We start from the raw sequence: 23,149 nt of genomic DNA on the forward strand, positions 1-23,149 counted from the left end.
ACTTCTTTGGGGATCAGTAGCTACAAACAGAAAAAGCTACTGTCAGAATCTCTTTTACTGCCCACATAAAGAGTTTAAACGGTTTTCTTGGTTGCCAAACACTTCGACACAAGACTGCATGCGAATTGATTCGTGCTCCTTTTCCCTCCTTAATCTGTTGTGATATTTCAGGTTGTCATTTATGTGCCTGGCTCTTTGTTTTTGCCAGTTAGAGCTGATTTTTACTTTAAATCCTCCTGCAGAAAGAGTCTGAAGACGGCACACTGACCCTTAAGAAGGTGAAGGAGCTTTCGGTCATCGATGGACGTCGAGCGCAGAACTGTAACATCCTCCTCTCACGGTCAGTCTGAGCCCACAGTTCCTTCTCCTCTCTACATTAATCAAGCAGCTGTTACATAATAATACGTTTACATTACACGTTTAAAGACATTTAATTGAACTCTGTTAACTCTGAAAGCTCAGGCACAAATACATTTAAGTTAAAAAAACTTGGATTTTTTGTTCAGCATCTACTATGAATTATTCATCGTCCACTATTAATTAATTACCACCTAAAATACACTATTCAGCGTCTTCTATGAATTATTCAGTGTCCAGTATGAATTATTCAGCATCCACTATAAATTAATTGGTACCTAAAATAAGTTACTCAGCATCTCCTATGGATTATTCAGTATCTCCTATGAATTATTCAGTATCTACTATGACTTATTGAGTGTCCAGTATGAATTATTCAGTGTCCACTATAAATTAATTAGCACCTAAAATATGTTATTCACCATCTACTATGAATTATTCAGCATCTACTATGAATTATTCAGCATCTATTATGAATTATTCAGTATCTACTATGAATTATTCAGCATCTACTATGACTTATTCAGTGTCCAGTATGAATTATTCAGCATCCACGATAAATTAATTAGTACCTAAAATACGTTATTCAGCGTCTACTATGAATTATTCAGCATCTCCCCTAATTATTCAGCACATAATACGAATACAGGCCCCTCCAGAGTTGAAGCAGTTAAAGAAATGTACATATCTGGATACACAACACATTTATGACCAATTATCACATCCAAGAACCTGTAATCTATAAAAGTGGACAAACGTACAGAGAAAGTTCGGTCTTCCAGGTGGCTGCTACTGTTTTTAGCTGTGCTAATGTACTTTAGTCCGTGTTTATAGATAACAGTGAGAGTCATACAGCGTCAGACACCACGTAATAACGTCTATTAGAGGTGCTGAGCGACGATACACGGCGTGAGACGAGTGAAGATTTAGGTATGTGGTTAGCACCATGCTAATCGCATTCCTTGTCAGCTATGTTAGCCTGGTAGCTTCAGGTCAGAAACATGTCCAGATATGTCGTGGCTGATTGCCTGCCTTTCGGGCGGTGTGTGTTTTGGGGGTTTAGGTTCCCTGTAACCCTTTCTGTTCGTTTACTCCTGTCAGAGTCGTTATGAGAAGAGGCCTGTGCTGAATGCTTTGGTCTGACGCTCTCACTGCTAATAATCTTGTGACAGGTTAAAGTTGTCCAACGATGAGATTAAGAGGGCCATCCTGACCATGGACGAGCACGAGGATCTTCCTAAAGACATGCTGGAGCAGGTGAGTCGCATTCTTTAATATTTACCTACACCCTCAACGCGCGGAGTTGGATCGTATCCAACATAAACCTGCTTTACCTCGGCAGCCTGACGACACACCTTTCAGGTTCGTGAGCAGCTGATACTGAGCCTGTTGCTGCAGGGCTGAAATTCATCAGCACCGCGTTCTGCCTGAACACTGAACTCCCGTTACACTGCCAGCTTATTAGATCCACCTACTTTCACTGGCCATTTTATTGGAAACACATACTGTCTACTATATACAACGAACAGGCAGAACATTCTGACCACCTCCTCGTTTCTACACTCACTGTCCACTTTATCAGCTCCACTTACTGTATAGCTGCACTCTGTAGTTCTACAGTTACAGACTGTAGTCCATCTGTTTCTCTGATACTCTGTTACCCTGTTCTTCAGTGGTCAGGACCCCCATGGACCCTCACAGAGCAGGTACTATTTGGGTGGTGGGTCATTCTCAGCACTGCAGTAACACTGACGTGGTGGTGGTGTGTTAGTGTGTGTTGTGCTGGTCTGAGTGGATCAGACACAGCAGTGCTGCTGGAGTTTTTAAACACTGTGTCCACTCACTGTCCACTCTATTAGACACTCCTACCTTGTGGGTCCACCTTGTAGATGTAAAGTCAGAGACGACAGCTCATCTGCTGCTGCACAGTTTGTGTTGGTCGTCCTCTAGTCCTTCATCAGTGGTCACAGGACGCTGCCCACAGGACGCTGCCCACAGGACGCTGCCCACAGGACGCTGCCCACAGGACGCTGCCCACAGGACGCTGCCCACAGGACGCTGTTGGCTGGATATTTTTGGTTGATGGACCAGCACAACACACACTAACACACCACCACCACCACGTCAGAGCTGAGAATGACCCACCACCCAAATAGTACCTACTCTGTGAGGGTCCATGGGGGTCCTGACCACTGAAGAACAGGGTAACAGAGTATCAGAGAAACAGATGGACTACAGTCTGTAACTGTAGAACTACAGAGTGCAGCTATACGGTCAGTGGAGCTGATAAAGTGGACAGTGAGTATAGAAACATAACGTTATCCCTGATTGGTGTAAATTTAAATATCAAAATTATACAGCCCCAGTATGAAGGCATTAACGTGCCATGGCGTGACGTGCAACAGCAGAGACAGAAAACAGAAACCTTAAGCCCTCGTTTGTGGTCAGAGCAGCTTTTTCCACATCTGGCTGACGGTAGTTCCTGGATTTTCTCATTTTAATAAAAGCTGATTACCTTTTCTGCTTGCGGGTTAATCGAAACCTGATCGAAACAGCTCGGCGCGTCTCGCGCTCCTCGAGGTTTAAAAATCTCTTGATAATTACCGAGCAGCAAGCAACCAATGCCAATGTTTCCAAAGGCAGTCAGGCTTTATTAGGCCTCTGAACGCTGCTGCTTTAATCTGAACTCTAATTAAAGGAGTATTAAAAAGCAGCTGTAGTTTCATTGGCTGAATACTCCAGACTACAGCCAAACGCTCTGCTTTTAAGTGGAACCAGTTGACAGAGAGCATTAGAAGAGCCCCAGCACTGGACACTTAAGTCCAGGCTCAAAACGTTCCTATTTGAGCAGCTTTCGGTGCAGTTTAACCTCCGTTAGCGTCTCCAGCCCCTTTTCTTCAGTAACGGCACTTTTTTTGTTCTAAACTTTTAATTTGATTCTTTAACTGTCCTAACTGTTAATTTGATGATTTTCTCTTAAATCTGTTGTTGTAATCATGTTCTATTCATAAACACGTCAGCGCTTTGAGTGACAGCAGTGTATGAAAGGTGCTATATAAATAACCTTGCCTGGCCTTGGACGAGTGGAGAGGTTAAAGTACTTTGTTTTTGCTGTGCTGCCTTTCGTCTATTCTGGTGAATTAGGAGAGAAGAAAGAGAAACACCAGCCTTCCCGAATGTTTCCCAGCTGTTCTAAGGGTTAAAAGTGGTCTCTGAACTGAGTTCTCTCACGTGGGATCTTATGTTATACAGGGTGATTCAAAAAGATTGATCCGATTTCAAAGTGATTGATTTCACCTGTAAATCATCACAGATCAGTGCAGTGAGCTGTAAACGGTTTAAATGAGCATAAAGTTTATTATGTAGTTCTACAAGGTCTCAGTCTGAACCTCCTCCAGCTGGACGGACGACATCAACATCACAGTCAAACTCATCCCAGACTGGACTGAGCGAGTCGGGCGTCGCTGCTCTCACGGCTCTTTCAGTGGGATTTCGGGGATCATCCAGTGCTGTGGAACCAGCGTCGAACGCTCTGAGCTGCTGGAGCTTCACTGCTGATGAAAATCCCGCTGCACAGTTCTGACGGATTCACTCTGATTGACGTGGAGAACGCAGAACGTTCTGCTCAGGGGTCTCAGCTCCTCTCAGACTGAAGGAGCCGGTCAGAAACTCTATGACCCCCTCTTACAGTTGGATTGTGATTGGTTCCTCGGCGCCTCACGGTTGTAAAAATGTGGCGCTTTGAAATCGGAGTCTTTTTAAATCACGCTGTATTTTGCGGTGCTCGAACGTTTCGTCTGTGTCTTTAAGTGTATATTAAGTATATAAGTTTTGGTTGAAGATAAATAACATGATGCTGATCCTTTAGAAACGTCACATTTCATATAATTTGAGTGAAACTAAAAAAATCTAAGATTAATATGCAACATCAATCTCAAGGCACATAACTCTGTGATAATGACATCATATCGCCTTTCATTTTTTAACTGTCCAAAATGTGCGCAGAGTTAAATAAAGCGTGTAGAAATATGAAGCAGCTGGTTTACAGGCCGAGGTTTTTCTCCTGTTGCGCAGCTGCTGAAGTTCATTCCTGAGAAAAGTGACGTGGACCTTCTGGAGGAACACAAGCATGAGCTGGACCGGATGGCCAGAGCTGACCGCTTCCTCTTCGAGATGAGCAGGTACAGCGACAGCGTTTATGACGCATCAGCACAGTCCACAGCTTTTTATTTATAAACTGTAGCCTGATTATTCACACGGCTGCAACGATACAAATACGATTTTCAGTTGTGAGGTCGATTCAGTTTTCAGTGCTTTGGGTTATGATGTCTGGGTTATTTACCACATTTTAGAAAATAGTCAAGACTGTAGAACTGAATAATTATAGTTACTAAATAATTAATAGAAGTCACTGAAAAAAATAGATAATGAATAATTCATAGTAATTAATATTTTATAGTAGTTAATGAATAATTTATAGTAGATACTGAATAATTCATGGTAGATACCAAATAATTGGTGGTGGTTTCTAACAAATTCTACATGTATATTACTATACTATTTTATATATATATATATATATAGCTATTGTTGGAAGAAAACCTCATATCTCCAGAATGTTAATTTTACAAGAGAAGGAGAAAACCCACTTTACTTTTGATGCAAGTCAATGGAACCCAACTTTTTTCCAAGTAATTTTGGGCTGTTTGTTTTGGTCCGTTCATCATGAAATTTTGATGCAATATAAAGGGTAACAGCAATTTTCAAATTATGTCAAAAACTGAAAAACCAAAAATGGAGATACAAGGTTTTGTTCCGGCAGCAACAATTATTTTAGTAACCACAATCAATTATTTGGTATCTACTATGAATTTGATGTATGTGTGTGTGTGTGTGTGTGTGTGTGTGTGTGTGTGTGTGTGTGTGTGTGTGTATTATATATGTATGTATGTATAACATGTAAGTATATGTATGTATAAAATATTACTTATAATTGTGTAATATTAACATTATTAATATTATATTACTATTATAATTATATATAATAGTACTGAATCACTCATACTAGTCAATGATTAGTTACTGAATAAGTTATGATATATACTGAATATTCCTGCCTTCCGCCCGATGACCGCTGGGATAGGCTCCAGCACCCCGACCCCCCCCCGACCCCCCCCACAACCCTGACGGAGAAGCGGCTTAGATACTGGATGGATATACTGAATAATTTATAGTAGTTATCAAATAAACAATACGCTCATAGTTTAGGGGGTTAAAGTGTTCCGCTCAGCTTTTGTCCTGCACAGTTTCAGGAGGAGGCAGGAATAGAGAGATTACACTACCAGCTCCAGTAAAGCTCAGCAGTGTCCGTGTTTGGCCCAGTTGGTCCTCGTCAGCCGTTAATCAGAGCGGAGCTTCTGCCGTGAGTCTGAGAATCCGCAGACAGAGCGTCAGGCTGAGTGATATAAGACGAGCGTACAGAGCGGGACGTGACGGAGGTGCAGGTGCTGTTGGCTCTGAAGCACTGGTATCTTTTCTTCATGGGAAAAGAGCCTCCCAGCCAGGAAGAGGAGCAGATTCCCACTAATGTTTCTGCTTTATCCCGACAACATCGCCATGGAAACGGCTCAGATCAGCTTTTACTGCCGTTAACGTTCCAGACACTTCATTTCAGAGCTTAACGGTTTCCTCGCTGATTGCGTTGATTCAGTTTTATGGTCTCCGAGCAGCTTGAGACCGACCTCTCTCAGCGAGCACACGGCCTGGTAAATGTTTGGGGACGCCTTTTTTTTTCCTTTTAAAAATTAAAAATTTCTTGCTGTTACTTTTTTTTTTTAATTAAGTAGGAAAAAAATCTCTGCGAAGGTTTTATTGATCATAAATCAGCTTTTGGTTTGTAAAGAACATGGTTCTACATAGACCTCAAAGAACACTCAAAGAACCCTTTGCATGCTTCAGTGCCTCTTTCCATTGTGATAGGGTTTTTCAGATTGAGGAAGAATCTGTTGTAGATGGTTCTGTACCTATACTTGAAAAGGGTTCTATATAGCACCAAAAAGGGTTCTTTTATTGTTATGGTGTCAAGCTGAAGAACCCTTTTTGGTGCTATATAGAACACTTTGCAAAAAGGTTCTATATAGAACCATCTATAGCACGTTCTCCATCAATCTGAAGAACCATTTCACAATGCACAGAACTATTTAAGCATGCAAAGGGCTCGTTGAGTCTTCATCGTTCTATATAGAACCATTTTCTCTTTACTGAAGAACCCTTGAAGAATGTTTTATTTATATATATATATATATATATATATATATATATATATATATTTGAAAATGGTTCTATGTAGCACCTTAAAGGGTTCTATTATTACAATTTCAAGCTTAGTAACAATAGAAGAACCATTTTTGGTGCTATAAAGAAAGCTTTGCGAAAAGGTTCTATATAGAACCATCTACAGCATAATCTGATGAACGTTTTCATGAACTATTTAAGCATGCAAAGGGTTCTTTGTCAGTTCTTGGTTCTATATAGAACCATTTTCTTTACTAAAGAACCCTCAAATTCTTAGTAGTTACTGGATAAAACAAAGTACACTCTTCAAAAAGTTGGTTCTTCAAGGGTTCTTTAGTGAAGAAAATGGTTCTATATAGGATCTTTTTCTTTCGTTACAGTGTCAAGCTTGTAACAATAGAAGAACCTTTTTTGGTGCTATATAGACCCCTTTTTATAAAGGTCCTACACAGAACCATCTAAAGCATATTCTCCATCAATCTGAAGAACCCTTTCCCCATGCAAAGAACACTTTAATCATGCAAAGGGGTCTTCGGGCGTTCATCATTCTATACAGAACCATTCTCTTTACTAAAGAACCCTTGAAGAACCGTCTTTTTAAGTTGTGCGTCGTTTTCGACGCCCAAACGAAAGCATGAAGGCTGATTTGTGTTCAAACATCTGAAAACTCGGGTGTCCCCAAACTTTTGGTGGGCCGTGCATGTTATTTATTGTGTGAAGGTTCTGCCGTTCTAAGTGCTATTGTTCTAGATCATTTCTGTCTCACACCTGCAGGATCAACCATTACCAGCAGCGGCTGCAGTCTCTCTACTTCAAGAAGAAGTTTGCAGAAAGAGTCGCGGAAATCAAGCCGAAAATCGAAGGTCTGTTGCCGCTCAAAGTGCAAATAACTGGTTCTGAAGCCTTTTACATCTTCATGTGTCCAGATTTCCTGAAGCTTCTCACCTGCGTCCGGGTTCACGAAAGTGTCTTAAGAAAGAAAATCTTCTTAAATGTGTTTTTTTTTTTCCGAACTTCATTCCAAAGAAAAAAACGTAACTCACGTAACTTCTTAAGAAGTCTCTCACTTTCTTTTCTGAACTGTTTCGTTAAGAATAATTCATAGAACAAGCGGTATTTATGAAAATATCGTGTTCGTAAATGTTTTCTTAACCTTGCGACAGCCTCGCAGTGTCTCAGGCTGTAAGAGTCGATCATTTACGCATCTAAATTGATCCCAGACGCTGCCTCTGCTGCTCATCCTCACCCATCACCTCACAGTTATCATATTTCCCAAGGACTTTTCCGTTTTCTTGTTTCTTCCACCATCACCTCTAGATCTTATTAGTTTGATGTTTTTCCTCCGTTTTGCTCCACTGAGTGGATTAAACTACATAATGGAAATAACAATGCATAACAATTCATATTAAATATGTATCTCAGGTCGTTGATGGTAAGTGGTTAAATCCATACATAAGAAAACAATGAAGGTTTTCTTAGGAAAACATTTCAGATTATCTTGAGAGAATATGTGAGAATGTCACTCTGGGTTTGCAAATCAGACTAAATAAAAATGAACCCCAGATTAGGCCAATAAACAGAAGAGCCAGATACAGTAAACAGGGGTAGGCCAGAAACAGGCGAGGGTCGTAACCATAGAAGAATCATCCCAACAACACAGCCGAAAACGGGAGCGAGAATCGGAAACCGGAGGAAACAAAGCGAGGTGGAAACACGGAACAGCAGTCAGGAATAAACGGCTTGGTATGCACTGACGGAAGTGTGGCAAAACTTCGCAAAGGCAAGGTCCGAACAGACTGGTGTGTACAGCACTGTGTGAAGGTTTCAGGCGTCTAAGAAAATGTTTAACCAGTTGACCTCAGCAGTGAGTTTATCACAATATACATTAGAATAAAGTCGTATTCATAATTCAGATAAACAGAAAAACAATAAACAGTAACAAGAATTTCTCGGGTCCATATTTTTCCTGGACACCTTCACAGCCGCCACAGAGACTCGTTAATATCATCAATTACATCATGAGCTCAATTTACTGAGCACTGATTGGTCAAACCAGGAGCTGCTTTTTAACTACATATAATACTGGGCTTCCTCGAGGAGGAGAGGCTTGGAGATGGGGAAACACACACACACACACATCCAGAACATCACAGTTTATTATATAATCATTATTAATTAATATTCTATAAATGTTGTTTATTCGAATATTAACACTTTTCTCAGCAAATAAACACAAACTACACAAATCAATAGATTTTGAAAATGTGTTGGGTGCCTCAGACTCAACAGGTGGTGATGATTGATATTCAGGTGACTGTGATCTGCTGGGTTGTTTGTGATTGGCTGGAAGGATTCTGGGAAGTGGAGTCCTTGATGGTAAGAGTGTCCGACTTTTTTTTCCCAGAGAACTTAAGAAGTTCTTATGAACTTCTTAATGTTTATCTGAGGAGCCTTTGCAAGTTACAAGTTGCAACTTTTTTTTTTTCTTATGAAAGCTTTTGTGAATCCCCTGGACCTCTAAAATGCCCAACGTTCCTCTGTTATGGTACAAGAAGGGCAGAAGGGGAATAATCTAAAGTGATAGTTACCCCAAATGTGGTCGACCAGCCAAGACATTTTTGGTGGCCCAAGTTTGTGTCTTTAGATTTAACCCTGGAGATACACTGCTATTGTAGTCCCATACAGGGTGGCCAGATTCAAGCCGTGGCAAAAACGGACATGCAGGGGTGGCATTAACACCAGAATGAAATAATTGCACCACAAATTTACAGTAGATATTACAACTTTTGAGGCCACGAGCCACCAGTGTGTTAAGATCAGCTTGAGAATACAAAAGGAAATTTATTTAGATACAAAAATGGGTAACACTTTATTTGAAGGCTACCTACATAAGGGGTAAATATTAAATATGCCTGGAAACCACCCCCTCTTCGCTCCATGGCATGGATAAGATGACTGATGTAATTATGTACAGGGTTTATATGTTTAGTGCTGTAAATATGTTCAACGTTTATTCATATTATGTCAGGACAATGTCATTTATTTCATAAAACATCTTATGTCAGGTTGCGAGAACCGACATAAGCACTTAATAAATGTTCAAGTAGTGCTTCATAAACACATTATTCAGTGCTTATGAATGCGTCATAAAGCCCTTATGTAGGTAGCCTTCAAATAAAGTGTTACCCAAAAATGTTTTCATGTCTCTTACATGCAGAAGTGCATAAGGAGCTAATCGGCAGGTTTCTTTATTTGCCAGTGTCAGAACCAGCTGTGTCATTTTAATGGTCATTAATGCTGATGTTGAATATGTTACCAAAACAAAGTATGTGAGCACAGTGCTCTAAGAAAAAAGCAAAAGAAGGCCAAAAAAACTCAAATAAATGAGTTGGATTGGCTTTATATCATGAGACCACTCGGTCTTTATTACATCAATAAACAGCTCCAATAATGTCATCTTCCGTCTCACCTGGCAACCCTAATCTCTATTAGACTCTATTGTTGTTTCTGATCCTGTATGACATGATGTTACATATAAACAGGGACAAAACGAGCATTAACGTTGCCAAAAACTTTCTTAAAGCCTGATTTTTGGCTGCATTTTACTTCATAATTGCACATAACAGCTGTGAGAAATTCAGCAGGCAGAGTCAGGAGACTGGAGCTTCAGCAATGCTTGGAGTTTATTTCCACATACAGAGGACGGGTACAGTTACCTTATTCAGACTGATGGAGAATGTGCTGTAGATGTATATAGAACCTTTTCAAAAGGGGTTCTGTATAGCACCCGAAAAAGGTTCTTCTGTTGTGTGGTGTCAAGCTTGTCCCAAGAGAAAGCCCATTTCAAAAAGGTTCTATATAGAACCATTAACAGCACACTCTCCATCACATCCGACGGACCCTTTAATCGTGCAAAGAGTTCTTTGAATGTTCATAGTTCTATATGCAATCATTTTGTTTACTAAAGAACCCTTGAAGAACCTTCTTTTCGAAAGAGCACAATGACTACTCGCGTCATATTTCTAAGGCTGGCTTTATACTGTGAAAGTTTCATGCAACTTTAGTTGCTTGAAACCTACGTGAAACTAAATTGCACTTGAGTTGCACAATATAAAGTGTCCTGCAACTCCACTGAAGCTCAGCTGCAACAGTTGCAAGTGTTAGAAATTTGACAGGAAGAGTCAGGAGACTGGAGCTTTGGCGTTGACTGGAGTTTGGATACAGCTTGGTTGATCAACAGTCAATCAGCAGGATCAGGAGTCCAGTCTTAATCACGTGGATGCAGACAATCATGCACAGACACAGCTTGGTCATCAATGTCTAGTCTGGTCAGCAGTCTAGTCTGGTCAGTACTCCAGTCTGCAGTCTGGAATATTTTGGAAGGACTTTATATACATTGAAAACTAAGGAGGAGGTTGAGGAGGGATAAGGAGGGGTTATAGAAGGAGAATATAAACAGAGATATAGGGGTAGAGATAAGGGGGGGGGGTTGTTATCGCCTTAAGGTCGTGAGATTTCAATACAAACGAAGAAGTGATCCGTCAAGGTGACCAGTTTCGACCAGTTGCGACCAGTTTCACCTTTCTGCCATTTGCATAAACTCTACAATGAACATGGTTTAGACCATAAGAACATAACATAAGGGAAAACAACATATACTGATAATATTTTCTCTCACACCACAATGTCACAAACCATATAAGCAGATCCCAGACTATGGTCCAATTTCCTATTACCCCTACCCCTTGTTTTCAAGTGTCTCTTTGCCCCTCAGAACTGAGTTACAGTGTTAGGAGTTGAGATCTTCCCTCTATTACTTGAGGGCCCCATTTCAAAGAGCTTCATAAACAGCTACTAGCGCCGCTCTGTAGGCGACCCTGCCCGTCTGCAGGGACAGCAGAGGAGGGGAAAGTTCAGCTCCTCACTGCTGGGCTTTAGTTACATTTAGATTAGAGTAAGTGACCCTTATTAGTCCCACAACTGGGAAATTTGCAGTAAAACACCACATACACACAAGTGAACACACACACTAGGGGGCAGTGAGCACACTTGCCCGGAGTGGTGGGCAACCCTAGCCGCCCTAGCAGTGCCCAGGGAGCAGCTGGGGGTCAGGGGCATCTCAGTCACGTCCTGTCGGCTCAGGTGATCGAACTGGCGAGTCGCAAGGCTGGTTCCCTAACCTCCAGCCCACGACTGCCTTCAAAGAGGAGGTGGGCAATATTGCCCACCCCTAATTCTTTGATGATATGAAGCTTAAGCCAGCTACTCATCCGCTTCTTTTTGGAATTTTTGAATTTAAGGTGGAATGGGAACTTTAGCCAGATAGCTACTGAAACATCAGCATATTACTAGTATTTTTATGCTTGTTATTAAGATCGTCGAAGATCCAGTGCGGAAAGAAGATACTTCAGATACTGAACATTTCTTGGCTAACAGGCTGTATTTGGAGTGAGGGAAGAACAGCGGATCAGTGTAGTTACATCACTTTAACACTGAATAACCGATGGCTGTGTTTGTTTTTCAGCTCTAAGCACGGCGTCTAAAGAGGTGCTGCAGAGCCGGAACCTGCGGCAGCTTCTGGAAGTGGTGCTGGCTCTGGGGAACTACATGAATAAAGGGCAGAGAGGAAACGCTTACGGCTTCAAAGTGTCTTCACTCAACAAGATCGCTGACACCAAGTCCAGCATCGACAAGTAAGAGTGACCCCAGAGATCAGCAGAGCGGATCACTGATAACTGACCTAGTGCAGGGAGTCCAGTGATGTGGGCTGCGTTTGCTTTGTCAGGTGGTGGCGCGAGCTGTTATCATGCTGTGCTGTGCTGTGCTGTGCTGAATAAGTGCAGATGCTGCATCAGCATATAAGCTAAGACAGACTGAATCGTGCTAATCATGCTTACTATCATGAAGAGTCTGGCGAGTTTCGTTCAGGTGTCGTATTTCAAAAATCTCTTACTCTTTTTGTCTTACAATTATCAGAGTGTGGCCGCTCTGCAGTTTCAGTCTCCATTTCCCAAACGCTTTAGCCGAGTGCGCTGACGTTCCTCCTCCTAATGAACAGACACCCGTTCAGCTCCACCTCCTCATTATTCACCAGCATCACTGTAATATTTCATCATCAACGTTAACACAGGAAGGTGATCAGAGGGGCGGTGGAGTTCGAGTCGGCAGCGTCTGAGATGTTTAAAACGCAGAGTTAGAAGAGAAGAACATCTCCCAGTGAAAGCTGCGTTTTGCAGTAGAAATAAAAGGAGCTCATTATGCTGGTAGTGAACTACGCTGCCTGACTCAGCCGCCTCAGAACCAGAGAAACGGACCTTAAACAGGAGTCAGGACGCAGTTGGGATTCATCCTAAAGTTAGGACAGGATTTAGGAGGTTTAGTCTAGTCTAGGATGTTTGTGTGATGTTGTTTTCTTATCTGTAATAGCTACTCTCCTATTCAGTCTGTACTGAAGTTGTCATGGTGACTCAGCAGATAATAATTCAGAGATAAAAAGTTTCTGTAATGCGGTCCCAGGTTCAGAAAAATGTCCTCCTCCCCTCCCCCACATCTCATAACAAACTGAATAAAGCCCAAAGGTTGTTTGTCCTAACATAAGCATTTGAAGAAATAGCATATTAAAAACAAGTAAATGTTTAACAAAATAATCTAATTATTCAACTTTAAAAATCCTTATATCAGCTCATATTGCTGATGAACACTTTTAAAAACATGCATTTACATTAAAAAAAAGCAAAATATTCTGATAACAACTGATAGAATTTTGTATGGTCAAAAATTAAACAGTAGTTGTAGTTAAAGATGGTTTTACTGACTGATATTACTGATATTAATGTGAAGTTTCATAAAGGGAACTCCACCAGTTTTTTCAGGGTGATTCAAAGCAGTTTGGTGTGAAATGGTTCAGATGTCTTTACAGTGGTGGTGATAGGAACCAGGGGTCGCCATGACTACAACACCGATATAGACATCTTATTCAATAGGGATGCGGGAAAAAATCCATTCTTAGATGCATCGTGATGCGGACAAGAACGATTCTGCATCGATTCACAAATGTCAAAAATCGATTTTCTAAATATTTAATTGATACTGTAATGTTGACAGAACACAAAAGGCGGAACTTGGAAGTGCAGCGCCCGGACAGTCTGTGGCAGCACATGACAAAAACACTACTGGATGATCGAGAAATCCGACTGACTGAAGTTATAAAATCACTAAAGAAAACTGGTAGAACGGCTGTAACGTGCTGAGTGGACACCCATTACCACAGGATCTTATTTCACTCTAACAGCGTCTCTCGTGCTCCAAACAAGAGCAGTGAATGAGAGCCTTCCAGTTCACTCGCCACATCACTTCCATTTGTTTTATTAATAAAAGATATGGGTAGTAAATTCATTTCAATTAGTAAAATCACTTCAAATATCTTGGGTCAACCATCCAGAGCAATGGACAGTGTAGAAAAGAGGTGAAGAAGAGGGTGCAGGCAGGATGGAGTGGGTGGAGACAGGTGTCAGGGCTGATGTGTGACAGAAGGACAGCAGCAAGAGTGAAAGGGAAGGTTTACAAGACAGTAGTGGGCCTGCTATGATGTTTGGTTTGGAGACTGTGGCTCTGTTTAAAAGACAGGAGGCTGAGCTGGAGGTGGTGGAGATGAAGATGCTGAGATTTTCGTTGGGAGTCACCAGGCTGGACAAGATTAGAAATGAGCAGATCAGAGGGACAGTGAAGGTGGAGCAGTTTGGAGATAAAGCCAGAGAGGCCAGGTTGAGATGGTTTGGACATGTATTGAAGAGGAATAGTGGATATATTGGGCAAAGAATGTTGGAGATGGAGCTGCCGGGTAGAAGGAGAAGAGGTAGACCTCAGAGAAGGTTTATGGATGTAGTGAAGGTGGACATGGAGATGGTTGGTGTGAAAATAGAGGAGGCAATGGATAGGGCAAGATGGAGGCAGATGATCCGCTGTGGCGACCCCTAAAGGGAGCAGCCGAAAGAAGAAGAAGAAGGTAGTAAATTCATTAAAGATCATTACAGATACTTTACTTTAAAAGTTCCAAGTCCTCACAAAGTTTGAAAAAGGAATCCTGTATAGAAAGAAAGATGCATCAATAATCATTTTATAATCACATCGCAGCCTCTGAAATCCTAATCGAATTGAATGGTGAGGTGCCTAGAGATTCCCACCCCTATTATTCCCTATCCAAAACCACCAGTGAACCTACATGTGTCTTCTGATATGGAAAGTTGATGGTAAAACAGGAACATATAACCATTTCATGTAGTAACTTTCTGTGAGGGAGCTTTTATAGGTGGACGTCTGGTTCCTATCAACATTCAAAGAGTCATTGACCACCCTCAAGAAGAAATTTCTTCTTAAAACCCACTAACGCAGTTTTCATAATGATTCTGATGTTCACCCATGTTGTCTTACTTGAGGTTTGTTTGTTGAAGCATCATATTAAACCATATAGAACCATTTTTTTACTAAAGAACCCTTGAAGGAACATCTTTTTAAAGAGTGTAACAGAACAGAATCTGCCCAAGCACAAGAGCACAAAGGTGAGAACAGTTCTTCTCTTTGAGAACACGTCGTGAGTCTGACCTGGACTTTTGCTCAGGATCTTTATCAAGAACCTTTTACCACCAACATTTCTGCCCCGATGCTGATACATCAGTGTGTGTTTGTGTGCAGGAACGTCACTCTGCTGCACTACCTGATCACCATCCTGGAGCAGAAGTACCCCAAGGTGGTGCTGTTTCAGGAGGACCTGCAGAACGTTTCAGAAGCGGCTAAAGTCAAGTAAGCGCCTCTAAAAACAGCTCCCTCAATATCGAGGCATTAAAAAGAGGACAGTGTTGGAAACACTATGAGAATCATCGCTTTAAAGTGTCGAGTCTTTGTGTTCAGCCTCTCCGTGCCCTCCTCTTTATTTCAGCATGACTGAACTGGAGAAAGACATTAATAACCTGCGCAGCGGCCTGAAGAGCGTGGAGGCAGTGAGTCCTCCTTCTGATATCTTATTCGTTTTACTTTCTACAGTTTTTCTCCCAAACGTGTCCGTATGAATCGGCACGTCCTTTGAAAGCGTCTGATGTGAAGTCGAATCCTGTTGTTTGTTACTCGCTCTTTAATTTGTTCTATCTGTGTGCAGGAGTTGGAGTATCAGAAGGGTCGTCCTGCAGACTCTGGCGATAAGTTTGTGTCTGTGGTCAGTCAGTTCATCACCGTGGCCAGTTTCGGCTTCTCTGACGTGGAGGATTCACTCCAGGAGTCGAAGGAGCTGGTAAGAGAGAGCGCACCGAGTCGAACAGGGTGTAAAAATGCACTGAGAACAACGATAACAACAATAATATTAATAATATAGCACCTTTTCAAACAAAGTTTCACAAAATACTTTACAAAAGACGGAAATGAATTATAATTGCTAATATGAACAATTAAAAGAAGTAAGAAAATAAAACGTTAAAGGTGTAAAATGAATAGAATGTGAATTAAAATGCCGTCAGCAGAGTTAGAGTCAAGTTTCTGGATGTTAAAATCAAGAATAGAACGTGTTATGATGTAAAGTCACTAGCCACTGTTTAGGTCCTCCGTCACTGGTTCTACACACACTGAGTGTGTTTACATGCACTTAATAATCCGATAACTGCAGAAAATCGGATTTTGTCAGTGATCCGATCAACACGTTTACTTGAGCTTGAGTGATCAGATAATGGGGAAACTCCAGCTCTACATGAGTCGGACAGTGATTGGATTTCTGCTTTGCAACCAATAAACTCACAGAAGACGACACGACGTAACTTTGATGCCGCACATTTTTTTAAAAAACATTGTGCGATTAAAATATGAACAGACATCGTCTAGAAGATGAGGAATATTTAAATCCTTCGTTTCAGGTTTGGTTTCAGCGCCGCTCCAACAGTGTTTTGCTGCGTCTCGCGACATCGACCGTCTGACCTCGCGCGTGCGCAGACGGAGAAACCCGAAAGAAATCAGAGTGAGAGTTCACAGCACTCAGAAATCTGATTACTGAGCTCAAATCCAGCCTCTTTAGCAGATTTCTTAGAGTTTGGTGTTTACATCATCATTTGAATTATCGGATAACTGCAGAAATCCGGTTACGAACGGACTCTTGAGTGCATGTAAACACACTCAATGTCAGTTTAGTCCGCTCTACTTACTGTGTTGTCGCTGTTCAAAGAAAAACAGATAAAATGTTTACAGGAGCAAAAACCTCTTACCTTTCAATGTAAGTCAATGTAAAGAGATTTTATTCTAAGCGATTTTAGAGCATTTCTATTGGCTCGTTCATTGTGGAGTTGGTATACAGCGTAAAGGACAGCTGGTGTGTTGAAATGATGTAGAATCATAAAAATCAACAAAAATGGAGATACATGGGTTTCAGTGGACAGCAACAATATACACTCACAGCCACTTTATTAGGTACACCTAGTAAAAGGTTGGACCCCCTTTTACCTTCAGAACTGTCTTAATTCTTCGTGTCAGACTTTCAACAAGGTGTTGGAAACGTTCCTCAGAGATTCTGGTTGGTTATTTGAGTTCCTGCTGCCTTTCTATCATCTGGAACCAGTCTACCCGTTCTCCGCTGACCTCTCACATCAACAAGGCATTTTCGTCCACACAACTGACCGCTCACTGGATATTCCCTCTTTTTCGGACCGTTCTCTGTAAACCCTAGAGATGGTTGTGCGTGAAAATCCCAGCAGATCAGCAGTTTCTGAAATACTCAGACCAGCCCGTCTGGCACCAACAACCACGCCACGTTCAAAGTCCCTTAAATCCCCTTTCTTCCCCGTTCTGATGCTCGGTCTGCACTTCAGCAAGTTGTCTTGACCACCTCTACATGCCTAAAGGCAGTGAGTTGCGGCCGTGTGATTGGCTGATCAGCTATTTGTGTTAACAAGCAACTGAACGGGTACCTAATAAAGTGGCCAGTGAGTGTATAGGAGCATTTTGTAGCTCAGCAATTACAATGATCTCTCTTATTTCTCACCATAATTGGTTGGTAGTGATGTACTGGAGTATTCTTCATGCTTTCCTGTCATCCATTCTCCTTCGTCCACGTCTGACGTAAAGGGAAACGCCAGTAGATGAGAAAATGACCCCAGAACTGGACACCTGTTCCCGTCTGAAAAGGGCTAATGCATCACAATTTCTCAAAGTTCACCAGTTTAGTCTGATTATTTTGGTAAGATTCAGAGGGATGTTTACAAATGCACAGAATACACGAATGTATCTGGAGGAACTCTTTGCACAGTTTTGGAATATAGACAATAAAATCAACACAGGCCTTTTTTAAAATTACTTTTAGGTATGAAAACAGCCCCAGAATTGATTTTGACCAAAAACGTTAGAGCATACTTTACTGAATATTATTATAATTAATTCTTACACTTGCCTCAATGCATCTACTGCCCCGCCCAAAATTTTACCCTCCTAATTGGCTAATATTTCTATAGCAACCATGAAAATGAAGGCAGAAAGACTGAGGTATCACTTTGTTTTAAGGACCACACATTGTGAGTTTATTAAGGTCTTGTTATTTGCTCAAAAAAAGCCCAAATTAAACATTTCTAAACTTATTGTTTATCTATCAATCTATCTTCTAAGATTATTGTATTAGGCTTTATTCATTATGACCTGTGTGAGTACATAATTGCAGGTTTTTCTGTAAAAAATCACTATTAATTGTATTATCAGCTCTAATAATGCACATTAAATACTCTTTTAGGACATTGTTATGAAAATTATTGAGCATGTTTTATAAAAAGAACTCATATTAGCAAAATAATTTACTCCATTTACTCATACTTTATGTAAATTGACATCTTACTGTATAATTGTCTAAATTTGGTTCATATAGATTTTAAGGTAGTTTTAAGTTTAATAATCACTAAAAGGTGTGAACCAAATTCTGAAGTGCAGTTTTAATCACTGAACTTTTATATGGAGCACATACTGACATATTAGTGAAGTATTCAATCTTTTTGGTGACCAAAATACTAATAAATGGGCATCAAATGTGCGAATAAACGTAAATTTGTAATACATATTGACTTACTGAAATTTTTTTTAATATCTAAATAACTAAACTGCACTTTGAGATGTCTTGAAATATTAGTGACTTACATTATTAACTTTATAAAAAAAATTGTAAATGAACATATTAACTTTACTGCAGTCAGCTCCAAACACCACTTGATTGTATCTAGAACTTTTAGTAAATAAATGCAAATTTTTACATTTACATGATGTGAATCTATATGATAATTCATGCTCGATAATTTGTATGCTAAGCACTGAACAAAAGGTTTATTGAGCATTATTACATTTAATAATGTAAATATTATGGAATTTCACATAACATACTACCAGTTATGAACTAATAGAGTTTATAGTGAGGAAACCTTAACTCAGGGTAAATACAACGTTTAGAGGTGTCTAATTTGGGCTGTACTAACCAAAGAAATAGACTTTCCTTTACTAGCTGTGTCTGATTTGGGCTGTTTTTTTTTTTTTTAAACAAAAAAAAAAATGTATTCCCAAAATGTGTTGCTTAAAATAAAGTGTTACCAAGATTGAATATGAGTGAAAATGCGAAGTTGGTCAGTAAGAATGGTGACGTGAATGCGGCCTGAGAGCCGGTAGTGCCCGCGGTTTATGGCGAGGCTGGACGCAGTAAAGTCTGTAACTCAATATTTGCCTCCTTAAACCTGGGAACGCACATTAAAGTGAGTTTGCTTTGAAGTGGATGTAAAAAATTTTGAAATGTGCGCTGCCCCGCCCCTCACAGGCTCGAGTGGTCCTCATTGTAGGAGTTAAATCACTGCTTACATTTGGATTTATTGGCCCCTCCCTGCCTACGTGGACATTGGAATCACTGAACATCCACAGAGTTAATGTTTAACTGGGGTCAGCAGAGGGATCCATTTCAAAGGCAGCTTTGGCTCAGTTTTAGCTCTTGAAGGGCCACATGGAACAGATTTGGCTGCAGAGTAACAGCTGCACTCATGTAGCCCCTTGAATGGCCCCAGAAGTTTGGGGACACCTTGCCCTCTTTTCACTTTAAATTTATTAATAAGAAAAGTTTTCTCATTTTTATATTATACAGTTAAAGAAGAATTCAGTGTGAGATGTAAACTTGTGACTCAGAGTGGTTTGGTGTGAAATGGTTGATTGTAGAGGATGAGATCTCTTTACAGTGGTCGCCATGACTTCAACACAAATAGCCACTTTATTTATGATTCAACACCAACAGAGAACCTACACGAGTCTTTACACACACTGCAGATTAAAATCACTCCACAATAATTACCATCAGACTGTAAAACTACACACACGCTGCAGATTCAGACTGGATTAAAATCGCTCCACAATTATTACAGTCAGACTGTAAAACTATACACTGCAGATTCATACTGGATTAAAATCGCTTCACAATTATTACAGTCAGACTGTAAAAATACACACACTGCAGATTCATACTGGATTAAAATCACTCCACAATTATTACAGTCAGACTGTAAAAATACACACACTGCAGATTCATACTGGATTAAAATCACTCCACAATTATTAGTCAGACTGTAAAACTACACACACTGCAGATTCATACTGGATTAAAATCGCTCCACAATTATTACAGTCAGACTGTAAAACTACACACTGCAGATTCATACTGGATTAAAATCACTCCACAATTATTACAGTCAGACTGTAAAACTACACACACTGCAGATTCATACTGGATTAAAATCACTCCACAATTATTACAGTCAGACTGTAAAACTACACACACTGCAGATTCATACTGGATTAAAATCGCTCCACAATTATTACAGTCAGACTGTAAAACTACACACGCTGCAGATTCATACTGGATTAAAATCGCTCCACAATTATTACAGTCAGACTGTAAAACTACACACACTGCAGATTCATACTGGATTAAAATCACTCCACAATTATTACAGTCAGACTGTAAAACTACACACTGCAGATTCATACTGGATTAAAATCACTCCACAATTATTACAGTCAGACTGTAAAAATACACACACTGCAGATTCATACTGGATTAAAATCACTCCACAATTATTACAGTCAGACTGTAAAACTACACACTGCAGATTCATACTGGATTAAAATCACTTCACAATTATTACCGTCAGACTGTAAAACTACACACACTGCAGATTCATACTGGATTAAAATCACTCCACAATTATTACAGTCAGACTGTAAAACTACACACACTGCAGATTCATACTGGATTAAAATCGCTCCACAATTATTACAGTCAGACTGTAAAACTACACACTGCAGATTCATACTGGATTAAAATCACTCCACAATTATTACCGTCAGACTGTAAAACTACACACACTGCAGATTCATACTGGATTAAAATCACTCCACAATTATTACAGTCAGACTGTAAAACTACACACACTGCAGATTCATACTGGATTAAAATCACTCCACAATTATTACAGTCAGACTAAAACTACACACTGCAGATTCATACTGGATTAAAATCACTCCACAATTATTACAGTCAGACTGTAAAACTACACACTGCAGATTCATACTGGATTAAAATCACTCCACAATTATTACAGTCAGACTGTAAAACTACACACTGCAGATTCATACTGGATTAAAATCACTCCACAATTATTACAGTCAGACTGTAAAACTACACACTGCAGATTCATACTGGATTAAAATCACTCCACAATTATTACAGTCAGACTGTAAAACTACACACTGCAGATTCATACTGGATTAAAATCACTCCACAATTATTACCGTCAGACTGTAAAACTACACGCTGCAGATTCATACTGGATTAAAATCACACCACAATTATTACAGTCAGACTGTAAAACTACACACACTGCAGATTCATACTGGATTAAAATCACACCACAATTATTACAGTCAGACTGTAAAACTACACACTGCAGATTCATACTGGATTAAAATCACTCCACAATTATTACCGTCAGACTGTAAAACTACACGCTGCAGATTCATACTGGATTAAAATCACTCCACAATTATTACAGTCAGACTGTAAAACTACACACTGCAGATTCATACTGGATTAAAATCACTCCACAATTATTACAGTCAGACTGTAAAACTACACACACTGCAGATTCATACTGGATTAAAATCACTCCACAATTATTACAGTCAGACTGTAAAACTACACACTGCAGATTCATACTGGATTAAAATCACTCCACAATTATTACAGTCAGACTGTAAAACTACACACTGCAGATTCATACTGGAATAAATCCCTCCACAATTATTACAGTCAGACTGTAAAACTACACACTGCAGATTCATACTGGATTAAAATCACTCCACAATTATTACAGTCAGACTGTAAACCTACACACTGCAGATTCATACTAGATTAAAATCACTCCACAATTATTACAGTCAGAATGTAAAACTACACACTGCAGATTCATACTGGATTAAAATCACTCCACAATTATTACAGTCAGACTGTAAAACTACACACACTGCAGATTCATACTGGATTAAAATCACTCCACAATTATTACAGTCAGACTGTAAAACTACACACTGCAGATTCATACTGGATTAAAATCACTACACAATTATTACAGTCAGACTGTAAAACTACACACACTGCAGATTCATACTGGATTAAAATCACTCCACAATTATTACAGTCAGACTGTAAAACTACACACACTGCAGATTCATACTGGATTAAAATCACTCCACAATTATTACAGTCAGACTGTAAAACTACACACTGCAGATTCATACTGGATTAAAATCACTCCACAATTATTACAGTCAGACTGTAAAACTACACACTGCAGATTCATACTGGATTAAAATCACTCCACAATTATTACAGTCAGACTGTAAAACTACACACTGCAGATTCATACTGGATTAAAATCACTCCACAATTATTACCGTCAGACTGTAAAACTACACACTGCAGATTCATACTGGATTAAAATCACTCCACAATTATTACAGTCAGACTGTAAAACTACACACTGTAGATTCATACTGGATTAAAATCACTCCACAATTATTACAGTCAGACTGTTAGGCAGCTTTTCTTCTCTCTCTCCAGTTCCAGAAGGCGGTGAAGCACTTTGGAGAGGACTCCAGCAGCGTGCAGCCTGATAATTTCTTCGGTATCTTTGACCAGTTCCTGCAGGCCTTCACTGAGGCCAAACAGGACAATGAGAACACCCAGCGAAAGAAGGAGGAGGAGGAGCGCAGGGCACGCATGGAGGCTCAGGTATTACAGTTAGAGGCAACAAGCGGGGGCCACTGCGCCGACCTTTGGGTTCTCTCTCTCACATGTACATGATTTTCTGGCGCTCTGGACGAAAAGGTGGTCAAAGTGATAAAGTCTTTTTTAATATTATAGACCCACAAACACTCAAGGAGCCTACATGCACCATGA

The 23,149-nt window shown here is 40.1% G+C and overlaps 1 protein-coding gene across 4 annotated transcripts in view; it reads left to right on the forward strand.

The window, feature by feature from the left end:
- Window positions 1–23,149, forward strand: part of daam1a (dishevelled associated activator of morphogenesis 1a) — a 111,659-nt gene that overhangs the window by 86,185 nt on the left and 2,325 nt on the right. For all 4 annotated transcript variants that reach the window (XM_037542232.1, XM_037542231.1, XM_037542234.1 and 1 more), the window contains 9 exons: window positions 243–340; window positions 1,530–1,614; window positions 4,432–4,538; window positions 7,426–7,514; window positions 12,176–12,344; window positions 15,343–15,450; window positions 15,587–15,647; window positions 15,803–15,934; window positions 22,811–22,981. In XM_037542232.1, coding sequence (XP_037398129.1) covers window positions 243–340; window positions 1,530–1,614; window positions 4,432–4,538; window positions 7,426–7,514; window positions 12,176–12,344; window positions 15,343–15,450; window positions 15,587–15,647; window positions 15,803–15,934; window positions 22,811–22,981 — 1,020 coding nt within the window. The remainder of the gene's footprint in view (window positions 1–242; window positions 341–1,529; window positions 1,615–4,431; window positions 4,539–7,425; window positions 7,515–12,175; window positions 12,345–15,342; window positions 15,451–15,586; window positions 15,648–15,802; window positions 15,935–22,810; window positions 22,982–23,149) is intronic.

This window comes from Pygocentrus nattereri, chromosome 10, assembly GCF_015220715.1.
Source record: "Pygocentrus nattereri isolate fPygNat1 chromosome 10, fPygNat1.pri, whole genome shotgun sequence".
Taxonomy (NCBI): Eukaryota; Metazoa; Chordata; class Actinopteri; order Characiformes; family Serrasalmidae; genus Pygocentrus; species Pygocentrus nattereri.